This window comes from Oryzias melastigma, linkage group LG1, assembly GCF_002922805.2.
Source record: "Oryzias melastigma strain HK-1 linkage group LG1, ASM292280v2, whole genome shotgun sequence".
Lineage (NCBI taxonomy): Eukaryota > Metazoa > Chordata > Actinopteri > Beloniformes > Adrianichthyidae > Oryzias > Oryzias melastigma.
The window spans coordinates 15,346,516-15,368,558 of NC_050512.1; the positions used below are offsets into that span (position 1 = coordinate 15,346,516).

Genomic DNA, 22,043 nt, shown 5'->3' on the forward strand with positions numbered 1-22,043 from the left:
CCCAGGCCTTTCTCTCGTGTGTTTAAGCTTCACGTCCAACCTCTGCTACTTTTTTCTTATCTTTTGTTATGCTCACTCATTTGTGTCACTGTTGATGCTTGGGTGTTTTTTTTTCTTTTCTTTCTGAGTCCTTTTTTTTTTCTCCCTTGCCTCTTTTATCACCGCCTGAACTAAACGCTGGTTTGGCGCAGCACTGAGCGACACAATGGTCAAATGGGTCCAATTAGCACTTACAAGTGGAGTTAAAATAGATGAATAAAGTTAACTCCGCTACCTTTATGAGAGCACAAAATCTGTTTTAATATAAGAGGAGTATTGCCACAAGTGAAAGGTGCAGCTTGTCTGGTTACACATTTTCTATTACTGTTTCTAAATATTCGTAGATTTAACAGAAACGGAAAAAATGCTTTTAATGTTTTTGTGTTTTTTAGCAAGAAAATAAAGTGAATCAGGAGTTTGAGTTTTCACGCTCTGCTCCATCTTTAAAGCATGCTTTATTTAAGATTAATTCCTGTCCTCCTCCTTCACTCTGAACAGCCATAATTTAAATGTTAAGCGCCTCAAAAAACGCCAGACACTTCTATTTTTTTTTAGTCACAAGTGTGTCTGCCGGGTCGCGGCTTCTAGTCCCTCCTACGTCAACGTCAAGAGGCAGTAGCAACGGAAAACTTCCCTGCTGTGTGTCCTGATGTTGTCTGAGCACAGAAAGAGGACTTGAACACACCGACTTGAAGACAGCATCGACCTGCAAACGCAGATACGTGCTGGCACAGAAAGACCTAACTTTGTAGAGTACAAAAGTACCACAGTCTGCATGTCAGTCAGGCTTTTGGCACATTAAGTGCTACATTTCGATTTAAACAGCTTTACTTATTTAACGTAGTCTTTATATCCGCCTTTTTCCAACTTGTTTTCTTGTATTTCAGATTTTTTTTTTATGGTTTAGATTTACTTCTATCACCCCTTAATATTATTTATGGAAATGTATGCTTTGTTGTTCTTTAAATTAGCATTCTTGCTCATGTTTCAACTAGTTTGACTTTTTTTTAGATATAGCCATTATATTAGCAATACTCCACTCAATTCAGGGTTATTTGACTATTCAAGCAATAATTAGCAACATATCGTTAGATAATTATCAAATAAAAATTCTCTAATTTTTTCAGCTCATAGTTTGATGTAAGGCGTTTTTATTTTTTTATTTTTTGTCACCTGATGCAAATAAGCTATCCCCTAATCTTACTTGCTAGTCAGGCTATTTGCATCAAGTTTAAGGGGAAAAAAACCCTCAAAGGTAAAAGGTTTAAACTGAATACCTAAAATGACTTAATGAAAAAAATAAAAAAGAAAGAGCTGCTGAGCCAGATTCATGCTAATTCAGGTCAGAGAGCCTTTAATCCACAGAGCCAGGGAGACCACACTCACTTCAGTTTTTAACATGCCTCTGGATGTAGCAGCTTCATCGTCTGCATGACTGCTGTGTGTGTGTGGAAGCACAAATGCACATTCCTTTCAACCCTTTTACATAGTGTCCATGTCAGTTTTGCTGCACACCAGTTTAGTTTGCAGATATTTAGTTGTTACAATGTGTTTAATAACAACTGGGATAAATCTCAAAGCAGCAGCAGAGACTTCAGAGCAGAAATATGGTCACAGACTTACTTAAATTAAGTATTGGCACTAGTTTACTACATTAATTAGAGGACCTTTTGACTAAAAAAAAAGAATGCTTAAAAGCTTCAATTTATTAAAAATAAATTTTTCATTACTTTTAGTCTTTATTTCTTATACCAAAAAAGTTTGTTAAAGAAAAACACTAGTTGTATGCTGTTTTGGGCTCACCTCAAATGCGCCTCCTCTCACGTTAGCACTTGCACAGATCTTGCTGTGATAATTAAAAACAATTGCGCACATAACTTACTAGTTTGCATTTAGAGGGCAAAGATCCAATTAAGCATGTTCGACAGAATCAGGATGAATGCTCAAGGTTGTGTGAGTCAGTGCAACAACAGCTGAATGTCTCCTCTCACCACCATCTGTTCTTTAATGCCAGAAAACAGGATTTTCTTTCCCCTATGAAGGTATTCAGTCCCTCCGAAAAACCACATCAATCCACTGTGTGGTGAAGTCATTTAAGAATCCTTCTCCCTTCCCATTGTTTGTACTTAGACAAGGCTTGGTCAAGGTCAGCGTGTGCAGCCTGAACAAATATACTGTAGACACTAAATAAAAGTCTTGCCTTTGTTTATAAAAGTTGTTCAGCGCTGCGGTGAAATGAAATGCAGGTTTTCCCCTTTCGAATGACCCTGCTCTCTGTTCAATTGCTGAGTTTTAATTGAAAGCACCTGTAAATTCTCCGTCTCCGTCTTTGACTTGTTTTGTCAGAAGGGGGGGCGGACCGCATTGAGAGCGACAGTGGTGCCATACAATTAAGCTGCAGTCTTCAGACAAAATGACTGCTGCTGCTGCTGGCACTTAACATTAGGAATGCATTTAGTCGGCATCCCACCTGCAGGCCAGATAAGGGACATCTTACAAATGTGAGCAGACCGGGGCCAGACCTGTCATCAGCAAATTAACACATAGTGAGCTGCTCAGCTGCTTTACTGAAATTAAACGGATCGTTTTTTTTAATTAGGTTTTGAACAAATAATACTATAGAAAGTTATCATATTTCAAATGCACTATTTAGTTCATAGGTAGGCATTGAAAAGATGATTTGAAGACCCACTCCGATGAAAATTGTGGTTTTAAAACTTTCTTGTGGCATTTTCTTCATGATGGAGGGCATATATGAAGAAAATTAGGATTAAAAGTACATTTCTGAGTATTTCATTACTTAAATTGTTGTAAATGAGGAGCAAACATAAAAAAGCACTTTAAAAAGGTTGCATTTGTAATATAATAAATACAATAGTCCGTCAAAACCCCAACATAATGACTGATGCAACAAAAATAGCGAGCAATATTTTCTCCCTCCCAACTCGTCATATACTGTATGAACGTATGGTTTGGGCCCTCACCACGTCACTTTTTCACGTTTCTGGGTGTCCCCAACTCATCGTTTTTTGATTTGCTGGCTGGTTCCGTTAATTCACGGGTTCTCAACCCTTGGGACGTGGAAGCAGATGTGGATCCGGTACCAGGTTAGGGTACCGGTCTGCATCCTGGGAGTTGGGGATGCATGATTGGTGTATGCATTTTTTTCTGTGTCTCTGACCCAAAACCAAGCAGCCCTTGGACTGGTACCAGTTCACGGCCCAGAGGTTGGGGACCCCTGATTTAATGGGAACACGCTAAAAAATGATGAACTGGGGACACCCAAAACATCAAAAAGTGGCGCGGAGGGGCCCAAACTATACCTCCATATATGACGAGTTAGGAGTGAAAATGTCTTGATATGGAAGCTCTCCAGCCGGAGAGTTTTGTGCCAGATTCCAGCTCTGTATCAGAGTGTAGCGGAGCAGGGAGCTTGTAGCCTGCTGATTGTAGCTTAGTCACAAATACAAGCTTTTTGAATATTTTTTTTTGTCTGCTTCTAATTTGCAACGATTTGATTAAAGAAATTCTAAGAAATAGCTATTTAAACTTAATTTTCTTTATGCCTGTTGTCCATCACCAGAAAAATGCCAGAAGAACATGTTGAAAAGAACAAAAACATGATTTCATTGGAGTGGGTCTTTAAGAAAAGCACAATCCATCCATTTTTCTTTACTCACTTTGGTCTAGCTACAGGTTTCTGGAGCATATCCCAGCAGTAAAGGCAGGAGACACCCTGGACAGGTTGCCAGTCAATCACAGACAATTACATAGCTCCACTCCTAATATCAATTTAGTCTCCAAATAACCTCAGAAATCTTTGTGGAGTTTGGGCGGAAGGAACTCAGACATGCAAACTCCAGGCAGAGTAGTGATCCAAACCAGTATCTCTCCTCCTGTGAAGTGACTGCCCTGACCACCAGGTTGGGTCTCTCTGAATATCAAGTCATGTTTGAGTCACTGCAGCGCTGCTAGCTGCACCTTAGTGTCATCCGTCAGTTGCGTGCGTGGCTCATCCCGGTCTGTGTGTTTTGCCTCAGACTCTGAGAAGGACGACGGGGAGCAAGGAAACGGGATCTCCCAGTGGCGGCTGCACGAGCAGCTCTTCCCCTGTCCTGTGTGCGGCAAGGTGTTCGGTAGACAGCAGACCCTGTCCAGACATCTGTCTTTACACACAGGTAAACAACCACACCAACACACGTCTGCTTGTGCGGGAAATGTTTACTTCTTAGGCCAATGTATATACGCAGTTTACTGTTGGTTCATGTTTGTTTGTGTTTGCACCGGCCCCAGTAAATAAATAAAGTTGACCGGACTAGATTACCCCTCCTTTAAAGAGATTACCGCCATGATTAGTCCCACTGGGAAAACTGCCCGTCTAATTACCCCGTTAGAAGGATGCCTCTCACAGCGTCAAAACACACACACTCACAAGCGCTCGCAGTTCCGACGCTGCTACAACTGTTACCGTCTCTCTCACACTTAAAGACGCGCTCCCCCCTCGTGACCTGATTCTTTTTAATTTGTATTCCAAACTTTTAACCCCATCGGGATCTCCCGTCACCTTTCTGTATCCTTGTTCGTTCCAGAACAAGCTGACAATAGAGACAATAACCTTTGGACTGGAAATTAGCGGCATTCCTGAGATTCTAGCCCAGTTCACTGAATGCACAAATAAGAGACTTGTGTACCAAATGCCCTCGCACAATTGGACATGCTCGCACATTTTGCATGTGCGCACTACACAACACACACACACACCATCTGAGAGTGTTGGCTGTGAACAGCTTGGCCAAACCACAGAGAGCAGAAGAGGGGGCATATGTCAGTGTGATGGTCTTTTTGGTTTCCCCGGTGACATAAAGGTTGCCTGGCTTCATGTCCTTGGGGCAAATGGTGTATGTGTTCGCACATGTGTGTTTGAAGGGGAGGATGGGACCAGAGACAATGTGTTCCTCTGATTATTTGGTTTATTTTGGGGAGGGGGGCCAATGTGGGGAAAAAAGTGTGCCTTTGACTGTAAAGTTTTCCATTAAAGGGCAATACTAAAAAACTTCTACAATGAGGTCATTCAAACATGCACTAGTAAACAACAAAAAAAGCAGAAGCCCCTCCCTGCTTGCCCAGTGTGAACACCGTGGACACGTGCATACATGCCTGGTGTGTATGTAGCTTTCTTTTTTAAGTTTGCAGCTCTACTTTCTTAGCAATCATTTCAAAGTTTGACTCATCCCCTACACTCCTCTAATTCTTTCCCTTTTCAGCCACTCGTATAGATGGTCCAGCAGAGAACCCACTTTAGCCGTTTTAACAGACGCCCTCACATTTGGTTGTATAAAGTACAGAGAAGTTCACGTTCTTCGGTTTGACTCCAACGCTGGAGGGTGTTCCGTGGCAACAAAACAAAGCCCCCTCCACTAAGATTAACTGTTAGAATTAGGTGTTAGCGCCGCTTTGGTGTTAAGTTCTCGCCAAATGTGAAGCAGTGCATTGTGGCCAAAAATCTGCACTTTGGGTTTGTTTGTCCAAATGACATTGTTCTGGAATTGTTCCTCTCCTAGAAATTTTGTGGAATAAACTTTCTCTTTTATTTCACTCAGTTTGTTTGCGTGGATAGACACAAAGAGTTATGTCTTCAAGATGATTGCTACACATTTATTCTATAAATCAAAAAACTTTTTAAAAGTTTTGCACAACCTCCAATTAATTATTATTTGAAACAGGCTACTGCGATGGTGTGTTCGTTAACTTAAACAAACCGAACAAAACATCATCTGTGTTGGCATACGCAGAAACCAGGGTCGTCTGTGCAGGAGTGGGTGTCATTGTGTCCCTTTTTGTTTTGTTGTTGTTGTTGTTTCTCACAGAAGAGAGGAAGTACAAGTGTCATCTGTGTCCGTACGCAGCCAAGTGCAGGGCTAACCTCAATCAACACCTGACCATCCATTCTGTCAAACTGGTCAACACAGACGCTGAGCAAATTGTCAGCGCCGTTACAGCCGAGTCTGCTGAACGCAAGAACTACCCCTACTACTACAGGTGACCATCTCCAAACACACAGCTGCTATTGCCTTCTATGTCGCCAGTAAAATAGTTGTTTTCTTTTATTGTATGCTGTTTTAACATTTTTGTGCTACTTTTATGCATCTATTAATTAAACGATCACATTATATACACCAAACTGCAAATTAACCTCGCATTTTTTATTATTTTCTGCAGCTTTTCCACCAGTGTCTCACATATTTAAAGACTTTTAAATTCAATACAAATGTTATCTTACATTTTTATATATAAAGAAACGTTTGGTGGAATGTGTTAGTTAAATCCGAGGAAGTGAATGCTGTATTTTTTCTTTCCTCGTTCTCACAGTCTTCCTCCTTTCTCCTCTCGTTTCTCTGTCCAGCTGCCATGTGTGCGGCTTCCAGACGGAGCTGAACGCGCAGTTCGTCAGCCACATGTCGCTCCATGTGGACAAGGAGCAGTGGATGTTCTCACTTTGCTGCAGCACCTGCGACTACATCTGCATGGAGGAGAGCGACATGAAGAGCCACATCAGCGCTGGACATGCAGGTAGCCAAGCCGGGTGTCTGTTAAAAGCAGTTCGGCTCTGTGCCATCACGTCACATGGAAATGGTTCATATGCGCTTTCGTTTCGTCAAACATTCTGTCACTCAAAAATCTAAAAAAAAATAAATAAATCTTTATCGGTTGAGATTTTTTGGGCATTTAAGAACTAATTGTGTTTTTTAAAACTCAATGAATGACTGAAACACGAGAAATAAACAAATATTTAATATATGAATATACATTTTTGCTCTTATTGTCTGATGATATGTTATTCTGTATTTTAAATCTTGTAAAAGTTTTATTTTTGTGTACTCAAAATGTAATGTATTCTGGACTTGTGCTTATTTATAAATAAGTGCTTGTTAAAATTCTCCCAAAAAATGTATGGAATTATTGTAAAATGACTTGCAAATGTGATAGTGGTGGAAGGGTTGAAATTGTTCACTTTTTTGACCACTTAGATAAAAAATGTAAAATAAGGTGCAGCTGATGCTTGTTTGGACAGGAAATCTGAACTCAAACAAAAACCCAATTAAAAAGATGACTGCAAGTGGTCTAAATATTGAGTCTTTTCATGCTGTTGCAGAGCAATATTTTAAGAATCAAAATAAACAAATTACTCCTTTAAAAAAGGCTACATTTCTTAGATAATTAGTTTAATTTCCATGGTATCTAAGTTTATTTTAATTCTTTTTTTTGCTGAATAAAATATGTTTTCTGTTAGAGCTCAAGGTGTTGCAGAAATGTTTGATGTACGTTGTAAACGGACAAATTCTCATTTTTTAAGGAGTGTTTTAATGCAGGTTAATCATAGTTTGTTTGTTTTTTCCTTTAATTGGTTAAACAACATTTTATTTAAGCTTTAATACTGTCTTCTAAAGTATAAAGCCCTTCGTATAGGCTTCATAAGCTGTATCTAACCAGTGATCCTCTAATCGACTCTCTTTAGACTCTTGAAACCTCTGGTCGATAGAAACAGTTTTGATTTTTTTTTAAAAAACAAACAAAACAACAAAAAAAGCTTCATTCTGTTTATTGCTGCTGTTTGCTTCTTACTGAAACTCACTTGCGTTTCATTTTTCGTCTTGCCGCATTGTAAGTCCAGCCCAGACAGTTGAGGGCTCTTTCTTAGACCACGGTGGCCTTGTTTGTCTGATAAGGTTGGCCCTTATCGTGCCTGAAGGGAGAAAAATCAATAGGCATCTGGGTCCTTCAGAGACAAATTCAGTTTATGATGCCGCTGTGGCCATCCTTAAAGTTTCTTGGCCTTGTCTTGCGTTATCTCCGTCTCGCACAAGATGTAAAAGAAACATTAAAAGAGTCCAGCTCTGGACCAACCGATCCTCCGCAAATACCACCCTGCTTGTGTTCCAGCTAGATACTGTTCATTACCTGGATCGTGAGATTCCAGGTTCTGATAGAATGAACACACCTGAACCAGGTAATCAACAGGAATTATGGGAGGAAATAAAGTAAATTTTATTTAATTTTCCAGACTATTTCAAAGTAATATTTTTAAAGTAATCATTTGTGGTCTAAAACGCAGTTTTTTTGCTCACACTTCTTCTTCTGGAAAAAGGTGTAATGCTACAGCATGATCGCCACCTAGTGGTCAAACTGAAACGCCCTCCAAGAGAAGCAGAACAATTGATGGAGCTTCTCTGTTACATTAACACTGTATGGTATTAACAGTCTTATTATTTCACTAATACATTTTACAGTGTGTGAACTGTATCAGATTAATATGAATATATTCAAAACATTTATAGATTATTATTGTATTTCTAAACAAATGGGTGTAAACCGTTTAAACTCAAAATTGAATCGAATCAAATTGAACTGAGATGATCCAAGAAAACAGATTCAAATCGATTCTGGAAATTGTTGGCCTTAGAACGAAAACGCTCACCTGAATAGCCTGGACCATTCTAAACCAGACCGTACCGGACCGCTCAGTGGAAACGAGGCCTATGAGTATCATACTGGAAGAATCCTGGTCTGGACTGTAATCTTCTTAAACTTAACCTGCGAAGAACCTGATTTTTTTTGTAAGGATACAAAGATCTTCATCAGTTAGGGGGCGGGAGGTGCGAAAGGGGCGGGGGTCATGTGTGAGTCTGGGGGAAGGGGCTATATTTTATTTGTGTGCTTGTTTTTATATTATCTCTTTTTTAATTGTGTAAAGCCCTTTGTTTTATGTTTTATACGAAAAGTGTTATACAAATAAAGATTGATTTGATTTGAAATACATTTGACAGTCCTAATGACTGATGACAGGAAAACCATAACGGCGGTTATCTGGTGCCAAATGTGGACATTTCTAAATAAAATGTAGACGTTCTGCAGGTGAAATTAACCCTCCATGAAACACTGATCCCAGGGGTTAACATTTGCTTTTAATTTTTCTTCAATTTTCCCCGAGTGTCACTGGGTAGTCTTTGTCGAAGGTGTTTTTAAATGAAGTCCCATTAAGCGCAGAGAAGAATCTCTTTTTCCCCGTGCCTAAAACCTTTTTCCAGAACTGCTGGAAAGCCCATGCTGCGCGGGGCTCGTGTTTGTCCGCATTTGATTGAAGGCAATTATGAGCCTGCCATTACAGAATCATTTCCTCGTGCGGGAAAGCATATGCCCTGCATGTCCTCACCTGGGTATGAGTCTCACTTTTGTGTGTGCGCCACTGCATTAAAAAGGGAGGTCAGGCGTTTCAGCAGGCTTTTCTCCCTCTGTTGACTCCCTTCAGAGCGAATGCCCTTTGTTGAGCTGTGCCTCCAGATACCCGCGCCATTTTAGCTTCTTCAGCCATGACCTGGGCTCCTCGGCCCTCCCTCCTGCCTCCTCCCCTTCTTATTCCCTCTCTCTTAACAGTGAATTGTGGACTTAGAGGAGAATCAATAAAAGCTCGCTGAATCTTGATTGGACTGTCAGAGTTCCTCACTTGAGGCTGCCTGCTATTATTCTGCTTCTGTGCGTGCATGTTCAAAAATGTGGGGGTAAACAGAAACTGAGGTTTTAGTCTTTCATTTAGGTGAAAATGATCTGATTCCCATCAAACATTTTTTTTAATTAACAGGTTTTCGACTCTCTGCCTCCTTTGTGTCCAGGTTTAAATTCAAGAAGTCCCCTCAGCGAGACCAAGAGCACCTCATCGTCGCTCTCGGCCCTCAGCGACTCGCTCAACAGCTCGGAGGGCGGAGACATCACCCACGGTAATGAAGAACTCAAAAGTCTGCTAGCTCCGCCCTCCTCCGCAGGCAACCATGCCGGCTCTGGAAGTCATCTGGGTTCAGGAACTGAGGACAAGTCAGACAAAGGCAAGTGAACTGGGAACCGTTGGCAACAAGATCATTTTAGATTAAAAAAAAAGTGAATTCCAGTTTAATTCTCTCATAAAATATTCTAATCGGGGTTGCATTGCCACAGTGAGACACTAAGTCAAAAACATAAGGTTTTAAAACCATGAGCTCTATAGTTAAATCTCTTTTTTAAGAACTATACAAAAGCCCTCAGTAGCTGCAGGATGACCTGCATGTTTTTCATTATAAACATAAAAGATCTGCTTTACTTCGATATCAAGTCTGTATTTGGTTAACTTTGAATGCATTGATAGAAATTCTGATTTTATCTTTAAGAAGCTTTATTTATTCATTCATTCATTCATGTTAATTGACTTGTTTTAACCCTTTAACACAGAAGATTTCGTTGGCGACAGATGAATAACACATGTTCTTTCATATATCATAGTGGTGCATTCACATCCACCAGACGCAATTCGCTTGTCAAATTTGCATCTGCTGCCTCTCTTTTGACGCACGTCAAATTTACAAAGTTTTTCTGGACTTCATTCGTTGCCACGTCAGGGAAAACATGGATGATGTTGAGCGAATAGCTTGGGTTTATATGTTTTGGAGAGCTCTACAGAGTGTCTGGGTTCACCAGATCATTCCGAGTCTCTCCCGGTGCGCTGTACTTTTGTCCTGATTGTCGTTTTAAGTGTTATTTCCGTCTGTTTGTGCCCCAGATTGAGCATTAACCTGAGAGGTGAAAGATAAAAATAAAACTGGAGGATCTTTTTACTTTTATCTTGATGAAAATAAAAACAATGACAGCACCCGCAGTGGTTCTACCTCTGCTGGCGGGCCACCAAAGCAAGCTCCGGTTCCCAGGGACCAGCAGCCTGGCCAACAGACCTTGCTTGCTCTGCTAGCCCCTAGGTGGCGGATCTAGTGGCTGGCTAGCATAGCTGGCTCGATTGCTCCATCTCCATGGGTTCTGTGACTGGCTGACAACCAATCCAGGGTATATCGCGCCGTCGCTCAACAGTAGCCGAGACAGTCTCCAGCAGGTTAAGAAAACAGATGGAATTTCAGGACAAATTCCTCGCATTGAGCGGCCATGTTGGATGTATTTTTCCATCCTTTGATCGCTTTACTGAAAACGTCACATACCCAAAGCTGTTGCAGGTGGGATCATCTGGCCAAACGGCTTCAGCATCCACCTGAGAGTCCTCTAACATACACTTTCTCCTCCTTCATTCCCTCCAGGCTTTGAGTGCGTCTTCTGCAACTTTGTGTGCAAGACGCGCAGCATGTACGAGCGGCATCTCCAGATCCACCTCATCACGCGAATGTTTGAATGTGACGTCTGCCACAAGTTCCTCAAGACGCCCGAGCAGCTGCTGGAGCACAAGAAGTGCCACACGGTCCCTTCAGGAGGGCTCAAGTAAGGAAAGCAAGTACAGGCAGAGGTTCCTAACTCCACTGGTCCTTCCTCTCACCCATCCTTCAGTTCCAGAAGCAACAGCACATATACATCTATACCTACACCAGGGCTGCAGGGCCAGCATATTTAAATTCTGATGAGTTTTTTCTGTTGTGACTAGAAAGTTGTTTTTTTAACCTTTATCGTCAAATAAACTGGAAGCTGTTAGTCGCAGCTCCTCCGGTGTCAGGTGCAAAGCGGGATTTCATAGACACTAGCACATATGTGCGGTCAAACCGGAGCTATTCTTAGCGACGCAGCTTCAATCAGTTATCCTTACTTTTATGTTCATTATCTGCTGCCAGCGAATAAAACGACACAAGATGTAGTTCTGCTGCTCAACAGCTTCGCTTGGCAGAGGAGAACTTATTAGTCCGTGGGTCTGCAGAGGCTTTTGTGAGCAGAAGGGACAGTGGGAACGAGATGGAAATGGGCTTCCCCTCGGGGTCTGTTGTTTCTCTGCCCACAACTATTAGCAATGCCAAAGAAAGAAATCTGAGCAAATCTGCAGTCCAGAAAGTTCTTTTACCCCTCTCAGATGAACCCGAGAATAGCACATAATATTGCTGGTTTAAAACAAAAAAAACAGTGGTCTCCGGCCCTGCTCACAGAGAGCTGCCTGTTTTCCAACTAATCCTGCCGGATCGGATGAGTCAGTTTTAGGTTGACTGGACACACCTGAACCTGGTAATCAGCAGCGAGTGGGACGCCTGACTTACACTGGTCTGTGGTGCGTCTCCCTTGCGTTGGATGGGGATTTTGTCTATTTACATGGTCCCCATTGTGTCCATTGACTGAATATGGAGAACTGGACTGAGCGAGTGTGACATCACCCATAGCAAATGTTTTACCTCTGGCTTCAGCGAAATTAAGCCAATTCAGTCACCATATTTTTGCGATACTGATGTCAATATGTTGAAACCAGACAGCAGTGATTGGTCTAAGGCAACGTTTCTATGGTAACTGCTGTCACCAATCATGAGTTAGCTTCTTGGAAGTTCACATGCTTTTACTGAGGCATCTAATTGGGCAGTTATAACTTTGATATCGTGGGATAAAGAAAAAACATGGAAAAAAATGGATTAGCATGAAGATGTAAAGAAAATGTATGTATGGTTATTCTGACAAATAGAATGACTAAGTAATAGTTGTTTATTTCTAAATAGAAGTCTATGGGATTTTGGCTTCTTAGAACCAGCAGGTGCTTTCTATTTGGAATGCGAGGGGGAAGGGTCATCATGGCGGTTGATCCCAAATCGCAGGGTTGGAGACCACTGTTTAATAAAAATAGAAAAAGATTGGCACACATTAAAGACACTTCCAATGCAGTCAGATTCAAAGCCTTTTGTTGTTTTACCACACATTTCTGAACCATTTAAGCTTCAACAGAGTCTCTCTGCTGACCTTTACCCACTCACAAACATTTAGACGTTTGAAAACCTTCCACACACACAGGGAGGGATTTAGAAAAGTTTCACAAGACAAACCACAGACTTTTTGTCAGGATTTAAGTCATGTTTCTTTATTTTTTTGTTTCGTTTAAAAGTCCTTCACATAACTCCAGCCGTTGCATGTTGAGAACCATTCAATACCATTATGACTGCCGCCTCATCATGTCATGAACAAAAAAGTTTGTGTTGTGCACATTGTTTCTGTGCAGCCATCAGTGGAGCCGTCTTGGTGTGGGGGGTGGGGGGAGCATTTCACTGAGTATAAGCAGGAAGCTGACTGAGGTGCACTTACTGTAGTCTGATGCTACGTTCACACCGGACATATGAAGCGCGTTTACCGCTACCTGCAGCTGGAAGAGGATCGGTGCAATAGATCAAAGCGATGCAAATCTGGTGAATTTTGCTCCAGGCTTTTTTTTTTAAGCAATATTCCAATTTGTGTGTCATATAATTCCTGCTGGGGCACCAACGGCAATTATTAATTTCTTCTCAATGATCAATTTTCAACAAGTTGACACTTCCGTGAATTACGAAATACATCACTACCACATCAGAGTCCTTGATTGGTCAAAGTTCAGCCTGGTGTAACCTTAAACATATGTTCAATGGCCACAAATTTTATACGTAGAGCCTTAAAACGGTTGTGGAAACTTGTGTAGGGACACATTTACGCACGCTTAGACAAAGGGTGTTAAACTTCAGGCTTGGAGGGCCGGCCTCCTGCTGGTTTTCCAGAAATCCCGTCTCATCTGCTGCTGATTACCTGGATCAGGAGCTTCAATGGCAGATCAGTTGGAAAACATGTAGGGGACCGGCCCTCGAGGCCTGGATTCTGACACTCCTAACATAGACTTCTCATGTGCGTTGCCGAGGCTAGTGTGAACGTAGCTCCTGAGATCTTTTTAAAAATATGAATCTATATAGGCAGCACCTTTTAGCTGATTTTGAATAAATAATCCTCCTTTTGCCAAAAAACTGTACCTCAAAACACCTTTAATTTTTACCAGGAATTATTAATAAAATGAACCTATTCAGAGTAGAAGTTTTTGATTTGTAGTGAGTGTGCAGTTTAGGGAGCAGACGGAGGCTGGAGGAACAGGTGTAGGGCGGTGCGAGCACGAGAGGCAGTGGCGAGAGAGGGAGAGAGGGCCTTGACCATTTTGAGGTTTTTCTGAGGTGATTCTGTTCTGCAGGGTGTGTGAAGCGCTTTGGGCCCCAGAGCAGATGAAAGGTGCTATTTAAATGTAAGTGCCACTCATTCCTTCATTCCCCTTCATGTCCTGTTGCTCCAACCTTTTTCCTCCAGCCTGTCCCCCTTCCTTTCTCCGCCCCCGAACCCCCCCTAACACACACATGCCTGACCCGCCTCAGCTCTTCCACCATTACCACATACTTCTTTTTTTTTTGCAAAGCTTGTAGAACTGTTGGTCATAGACTGTTTCCTTTATCTGTCCTCCTTCCTTTGTCATTTTGTGTCCAATGAATGTCAAGGTGTGTTACATGGTTGTGAGCGTACACTTTCCTTTCAACTGTCCTCTGCTTTTTGTGTGTTGTGTCCTCCCTCCTTCCCTTGTGTCGCATTAACCAGGTGCCCTTTTTGCATCTACTCCACCAATCGTCCAGCGGCCATGGAGTGCCACCTGAAGACGCACTGTAAGATGGAGTACCGCTGCCGCATCTGCCAGGGACTGTGGCCCGACCAGACCTCCCTGGAGGCCCACATGCGGGGGCATCGCCTGGGAAACCACTACAAGTGTGAGCAGTGTGGCTACCTGTCTAAAACGGCCAACAAGCTGATCGAGCACGTGCGGGTGCACACGGGCGAGCGGCCCTTCCACTGCGACCGCTGCTCCTACAGCTGCAAGCGCAAGGACAACCTCAACCTGCACAAGAAGCTGAAGCACGCGCCGCGCCAGGTTTTCGGCTGCCAAGAGTGCCCTTTCACCACCACACACCCCTTTGTCTTCAGCCGCCACCTCAAGAAACACCAGGGTGGAGCGCCGGAGGGGCTGGACGGCGGCTTAGCTGGAGGAGAGGAAGAGGGGGAAGAGGAAGGGGCAGGGAGGGAGGAGCGGCCAGCAGAGGGAGCATCACCCGGGCGCTCCTCCCTGCAGAGGAGCCAGGAGAACATCTTGTTCGGCGGGGGAGGAAGCAGCGGAGGAAGCGGGAGCAGCAGCCCGCTCATGAGTCTGACGGCGTCTCAGGCACTCCAGTCCGTCGCTCTGTCGCTCACGCTGGGCAAGTCCCGCCAGCTGGACGCCACCGGCCATCTGCACCGCAACGGCGGCAGCGGCGCCCCCAGGAACCACGGGGGCGTCAGCAGGAGCAGCCCCTCCCTCTTCCCCCCCTCCTCCCGCCACACGCTGGAGCAGTACAGGAACTGCGACCCGGCCCACCTGATCCCCCTCACCACCCTGTTCACCCACAACCACCGCTTCACATTCCACCCGCAGCTCAACTCCAAGTGTCGACCTCTCCTCTCCCCCCCTGACTCAGCACCCCCTTCCTTCTCCTCCCCCTCACCATCCTCCTCCCACAAGCACTCCTTTCTCGCCTACCTGGGACTGATGGAGAGGGCCAAAACTGTCTGACCTGCCCCACACCTCCTCCCCCCCTTACTCTTCGGACGGTGACCACTGCAGTGGGAGCAAAGGTTTTTTCGTTGTTTGTTCCAATCAGACCAGCAGAATAAGCTGGACCAGACAAGCATATATATTAAAGAACAGAAAAAAACAAACATTTATATGAGAAAAACGCTGTACATGCTAAAAAAAATGCATTTATATCAAAAAGCTGCTTTTCTTATCAGTTCTATCAATTGAATTATTACTACTTCAGATACTACACTCTTACTTTTTTGTTTTCCTGTTTCTAAGCATCGGAACGACCTGGACCCAGTGGCTTTATCTGCTGAAACGAACGTATCAGTTTTTAGTTTTTATTTTAGATATTTTCTGTAGTCGTTTGACGAGATAAAAAGTTTAAAAAGACAAAACAAACTTTGCAAGTGCTATCTTTTAGTGCATTTTTGTCCAGTGCTATGATGCATTGAAAGAGCATGCCTGTCTCTGTGTCTCAGCTAGCTTTGACGTCATTAGGAAGCCGAAATTCCAGATATCCGAAAGTGTTAGCGGTGCAATGTGGACGGAATCAAAGGAATTCTTTTCGTTGAAAAGGTAACGTTTCCCCAAGCAAAGCCTCAGACCACGCACTTAATTATTTATCAACTTTGTACATAGTTTTCTAGCCCCGCCCCCTCCTCCTTTCTCTCCTTTTTTCCATCTTTTTGATTTTTGTTGTATTTTTGTATGATGGTGAAACTGTCACACGCGCTGCTGCTGATTTCGCCTGCGTCTCAGAACAAATTCATCCGATTCTGAATCGGTGGTTGTTGATCAGCTTCAAAGTGTAAATGTGGAAACGTTTCATTTGATCTATGGCGAGAAAGCAAACATTTAGAAGAAAATTTCCAATATAAATGCAAACTTCCATTTCCACTGGTAGGTGAGGAAGCAGTCAAATCTGGCAGATAAGGGGGTCTTCAACTTTTTTTTTCTCCCCACAGTCAACACACTGATAGAGAGGCATGTCATGTTAGATCATTAAGTTTAAGAACATACGGACGATAATGTGCATAATCTAAAACCAGGTTTCTGAAGGACATGTCAGTAGATGTTGGTGAGATCAACAGATACACATTTATGCCTTCTGAACTTCTGCAGCCCATTTCTGAAGTCTACGGTTCCACTGCAAAAAACATCTAGAGATAAGTCAAACATTTGAAAAACCTTCTTTAAATAAGCAAAAAAATTACCAATGGGGTAAGAAAACTGGTATTATCAAGAATTCCTATTTAAAAAGCTAATTCTAGTCACTAACATTACACATTGTCCTCAGCAATGTACGTTGAAGTGACCACTTTCGATGAAAAGCCGAGGTAAACGTGCATGTATGCGGGTTTCGGGCTTCTGCATTCAAAACTCTCGTTTAGTTTTGTTTTTGGAAACAGGGTTAGATGAAGGAAGCTGATTGGCTATGACGACCCCTTAAAGGGAAATGATGAAAGGATAAGAACAATGCTGCATACACATCCAGCTTGCAATGTGGATTCTTGAACGCTGTTGACACTGGACTATCGCCACCCGATACTAGCACGTGGCATATAAATGGTAAATGGCTTATACTTGTATAGTGCTTTCTACCTTCCTCGAATGCATAAAACACTTTACAGCCACAGACCCATTCATCCACTGAGCTGCTGAACGCTGGCGCCAACCTTTAACCACCGGGGGCAAGGTGGGGTTCACTGTCTTTTCCCAAGGGAATCTGGCTTTTTCTGTCCATAAACATCTATTCCGACATATGAAAGACATAAACCTCGTTTCCACTGAGCGGTCCGGACCGGACTGGTACTTTGAATGTTTCCATTATAAAATGGACCCATTAAGCAGTACCGATTCACCCCATTTTTGCTCCCCTGTTGGGTTGTAGATCTATAGAAAAATGGAACGGACCAGTTAGGGCGGAGCTACTGTCGTCACATGATGAAACCCATGGATTGGCGGAAAGGTATTACAACAACAGAAACCGTCCGACCAGCACCAACGTATCCAAACATTCAGTCGTTGTCTTGAGTCGGTTACTAATAATATTAAATTCTTTGCATATACAAAACTCCAGAACCCAAATATGGAAAAAAGGAGCTGACGCATGACCCCATTGTGAACGAGCCAGGAGAGGACCAGATCAATCTGGACCCCTCAGTGGAAACGAGGCGCCATTTAATTCTACAAAACAAATTGCAATTATTCATTTGTCTTTCATAATCAATTTTCTAACAATTAAAAAGGACACTACCAATCCGTCACTGCCAAATCCGGATCCCTGATTGGTCAAACTTTGAATGATTTACCATTGAACGCACATTCAATGGCGTTTTGTACCTAGAGCCAGAAAACAGACTTAGAAACTTCCGTGGCGATGTGAGCTTTGAATGCGGAAGCCTAAAACTTACATATTCATCCGTTTACATAGATTTCTCATTGAAAGTGGTTGTTTCAACACGTGTTGTTGAGGGTGGTGTGTACGCAGTATTAGACACTTTCTCTCAAACTATTGTGTGCCATTCAAAAACTTTATAAATAAGATTATTAGACATAAAGTAGAAAAATTCTCTTGAATTAAGGGTATTTTTACTTAAGATCATGCGACCGCACAGCTTTTTTCTGAGACCAGGCAGACATCAGCACAGCCCTGTAACAGTGTCACCTTAAACCATACTTAGGAAAGATATATGAGAAACTGTTCTTGTGGAGGTGACCCGCTCTGGGTCAGGAAGCTGCCCACAGCCCAGGTCACCAACAGGCCGATTCAATGGTGCTTTTTGGAGCTTTTTTGTAATTTTTTTGTGTACAAAAAAAAAGAGAAGAAAAAAAACTGTTCCAAAATGACTTGAATGAATGTATTTTTTTGTTGATGTACATGGAAAAAAAAAAAAAAAAAAAGATGCGATACAGAAATCTGAACAGGGATGTCTTATGTGCTGGTATAGAGAGGAAAAGTTTGTGTGTTTGGTGGCCTTTCTGTGTCCGTTTCTTCAGTTTTTTTTATTATTATTATTATTTTCACTTTTTTACTGAGCCTTTTACATCATACTAAACATTTTCTACTAACATGTAAAGAACCCATGGTGAGGAGAAGCTCCTGTAGGTGCAATGATGAAGCAAAGCCATGCATTTGTACAGCAGTGAGTGAAGCGGCACTGGCTTGTGTTAGGCTGGCAGACATGGTACTGCTTTTTTTTCCCCTCTACCCCCCCTCCACACTTATGTCATCCTCTTTGATTTTTAATTGCACTTAATGTGGTTACTCGTCAAGCCAAAAGCACTTAAACTTCTTTTTTTTATTTTATTTTTTCCCAAAGAGAAAACGAAGTTGCAGAAATGTGAAGTAGATATTTTCAGCTTGTAAATGAGTTAATGTCTGCTGGTGCAAAAAAAAGGGTCTATCTCTGTGAAATTAGAGAAAGTCAGTGAACACAAAATGCATGAAATGGACAGTAGAGGTCAAGCTCCCCCCTGGGAACTAAAGGTCCCAGGCTAAATTCATTTTGCACAGTGCTGCACTTTTTTTGATCCTAAGAATATTTATCCATGAAAGTGAAAAAAAGGACTTTTGTTTCAAATCAGGCAGCAAAGTACAAGTATTTCTGTTTTGAAAAAAGCTTTACTTGTTATTAATTGTGCTCGAGTTCCTAAGTGGTCTTTAAGCCAAAACCCCTTAGTAGTTTTTTGTTTTCCTAAATGAACAACCCTTTTTGCTGTTTAAGCCGTGCCAGAAAAAAAGTTTTTAAAAAGTATTGTCAAGACCAAGTTACAGCAACTGGCGACGTGATGTTAGGATGAAATCCGTCACGTCCCGCCCCGCCCTGAAGCGTTTGTGTTATCCATTCGGCTCTGTCAACATCTAGCTTCCTCCCCGGCAGACTCACACACTCTCCCCCTCCTATTTACTTTATCTTTTATACTCTAGTGCCACTTGGTGGAAATAAACCACCTGAGACTTCTGAGAATCAGTAAAACTAATGATCAGAGTCCAGCAGGAGGAAGGAAACAAAAAGAAAAGATGTCCTTAAAAAGAATGTCTGCTCTCAAAGTTCTGCCTTTAAAGACACGAATGGCTCGGTTCTTGATGCCCGGTTTAGTCTAGGGTGAAACAGGTGACAGGGCCCTTTGCCCCTTTTTTTGTTATTTAAAAAAAAATTGTATTTTGAGCACTTATTCTGAGTTGTTTGCAGCACGGACTCCCTGAAAGCTCAACTACCTTGCATGTCCTCTCTCTGGTCCTTTAGCACTTCAGTTTTGTTTAAACTAACCCCCCTCCCCTCCTTTGGTTGCATTGAATTAGCATCATACTGAAATGTCTACAATCATTTAGCTTTAAAAAGCTGTATTTTATGGTTAGGAAAAGGCTCAGCTATGTAACTTTTGGCACTCGGTCAGGATTGCTATGTGCTGTACAAAGCTTTTTTTTATTACTCCATTGTTAAGGCTGTACAGGGTTGTGACAATAACTGGTAAATGGATCATTTGTACTTTTTTTTTGGTTTTGTTTTGTATTTGTTTTCTTTGTTTGGCATTATGTTATGTTTATCTTGCCAGATTTAAATGTAACAGGATTTGAAAGTAAAGCTTACATCAGATATTATCCTGGTTGTGTGTCTTTTTGCTCCAAAAATGTTTATTTAGTTCATTTTTTTTTACCAAACCAAAACTTTGGTATCACATTTTCCAATCCAATCTCTGCACTTGATTTCAAATCAAAACATATAATTAATATGCATATTTTTTTTTAAATTAAATTGCTTTCCTGCTGGAACAGCGTTAAAGCTGATGGCTATCAAAGAGAAAAATGGAAAAATAAATGAATAAACATTACTAATATGTCCCAAATTTCACGTCTCTCCATTTGTATTTCACTTTTGTGATTTTATAATGCACACACTGCTGTCTACTCCCAATAATCTAAATTGATTTTTAAAAAAAAGAACTTTCTAAAGCTTTAAGTACAAATTTTATCATTTTTGTCTAATATTTCTTAAAATGAATTGACTTTAACCAAGTTTTTGCAAATACTGATCATCTGCTAAATGTAAATGTGTCCCTCTGAAGTGTTAATCTGAACATTTGGAGGAAACTTAAAATGGCATGGAGAGGACATCCATCCTTCATCTCCACCCGCCTCACCGGAGTGTTTCTCAGATGTCCTGAGGTAAAGGTAGGACACACCGTGGACAGGTCACCGGTACATCCCCGGGCCACATCCTGATACTCAATCTAAGGAAACAATCGTTTGGTTTTTGGCTGAAGGGGAAAATGCCTGGAGAAAATCAATGTATGTACAGGAGGAGAACATGAGCGATGTCAATAACAGGTTGAATCGTCAGCAGCTCAGGTAAATGACAAACCCCATATGCGTATATATCACTTTTCTGTCTTGATTAAGCTCAAAGTGCTTCACAGTCACAAGTTCCACTCATCCATGCACCAAATCTGTGACCTGAATCCGGTCAGAGGTCGACCGCTCTACCTCAGCACCTCAGCTGCATCACCAGCTCTCTACAAAGTTGCACCTCAAAAACAAATCCCCTTGATTAAGTCAAACATGTTATCAACTTTGAACAGTTTTCTGTAAATAACCAAAAAAAAAAAGAAATCGTCCGATATGCTAAAACAGATGGTCGTCAAAAGGTGATTTCTGAGTATTTATTTTCCTGAGTCTGAAACAAACAAGTAAAAAAAAAGCTATTTTCAAGTAAATTGTTTAAACGTGTGAGAAATAATAAGACATCTTGAAGAAAGTGTTTCAATTTGTGTAATTAGATCAGATTGGAGACAAAACTGTAAATTTGACATGTCGGATGTGGGAACATTCTGGGACACGCAACAACACACACAACAACACACACACAACAACACGTCAGCCCAACATGTTTGTGAGCAGCAGGAAGACGTCTGATTTTACGAGAAGTTCCTGTGAGGGCCGTGTGATGCTATTTTATTGGCTTTTCTCAGTTTGACCAGAGCTTTTTAAATGCTTCTAAAAGAAAAAAAAACCATTTTTTTCTTTCAATCTATGATTATACTTATAGAAAAATAGTGACATAAATGTAGGCTGGCCGGTCAGAGTCATGTATGTTACACAGGGATACAGAAAACAAATGGAAACTGAGTTTTGTAACAGGGTACACAATTACAGTCATCTTTCTGAAAAAAAAAAATCCAGAATTTTGGCATAAATAAACCAGAGAAGATCATAAAATCCCTTTTATTCTGTTGTTAAACCTATACAAGTCCAAGTCCGATCATCTTTTAAACAAATATAAAAGCGTTCCCAGTGGTCTTTTAATTATAATTGTGTCATTTTTAGCCAAAATCTAAAAAACTGATGTTGATTATTAGGACATAGTTTCTGTAGAGCTGCAGTGGATCTTTTGCAACTTGCTTCTGAGTTGCTTCCTCTTCTTTGTTTAAGTGGAAATGAGCTCATTTTTAAACTGATTTTTTTTTATCCTGATTCGCAGCGATTTGAATAAAAAATACTCAGAAATTCAAATTTAAATTTAATTTTATTTATATATGTCCTCCATCATCAGAAAAATGCTACACCAACATGTCCAAAGCACCAAAAACACTATTTTTGTCATCTTTAAATCGAGTATGAAGACAG

The 22,043-nt window shown here is 41.6% G+C and overlaps 1 protein-coding gene across 1 annotated transcript in view; it reads left to right on the forward strand.

Moving 5' to 3' along the window:
• Positions 1-21,117, forward strand: part of znf827 (zinc finger protein 827) — a 72,533-nt gene extending 51,416 nt beyond the window's left edge. The window contains exons 10-15 of the mRNA XM_024259404.2: positions 4,080-4,217; positions 5,907-6,078; positions 6,443-6,609; positions 9,708-9,917; positions 11,148-11,325; positions 14,404-21,117. Coding sequence (XP_024115172.1) covers positions 4,080-4,217; positions 5,907-6,078; positions 6,443-6,609; positions 9,708-9,917; positions 11,148-11,325; positions 14,404-15,406 — 1,868 coding nt within the window. The 3' untranslated portion in view covers positions 15,407-21,117. The remainder of the gene's footprint in view (positions 1-4,079; positions 4,218-5,906; positions 6,079-6,442; positions 6,610-9,707; positions 9,918-11,147; positions 11,326-14,403) is intronic.
• Positions 21,118-22,043: the final 926 nt, after the last annotated feature.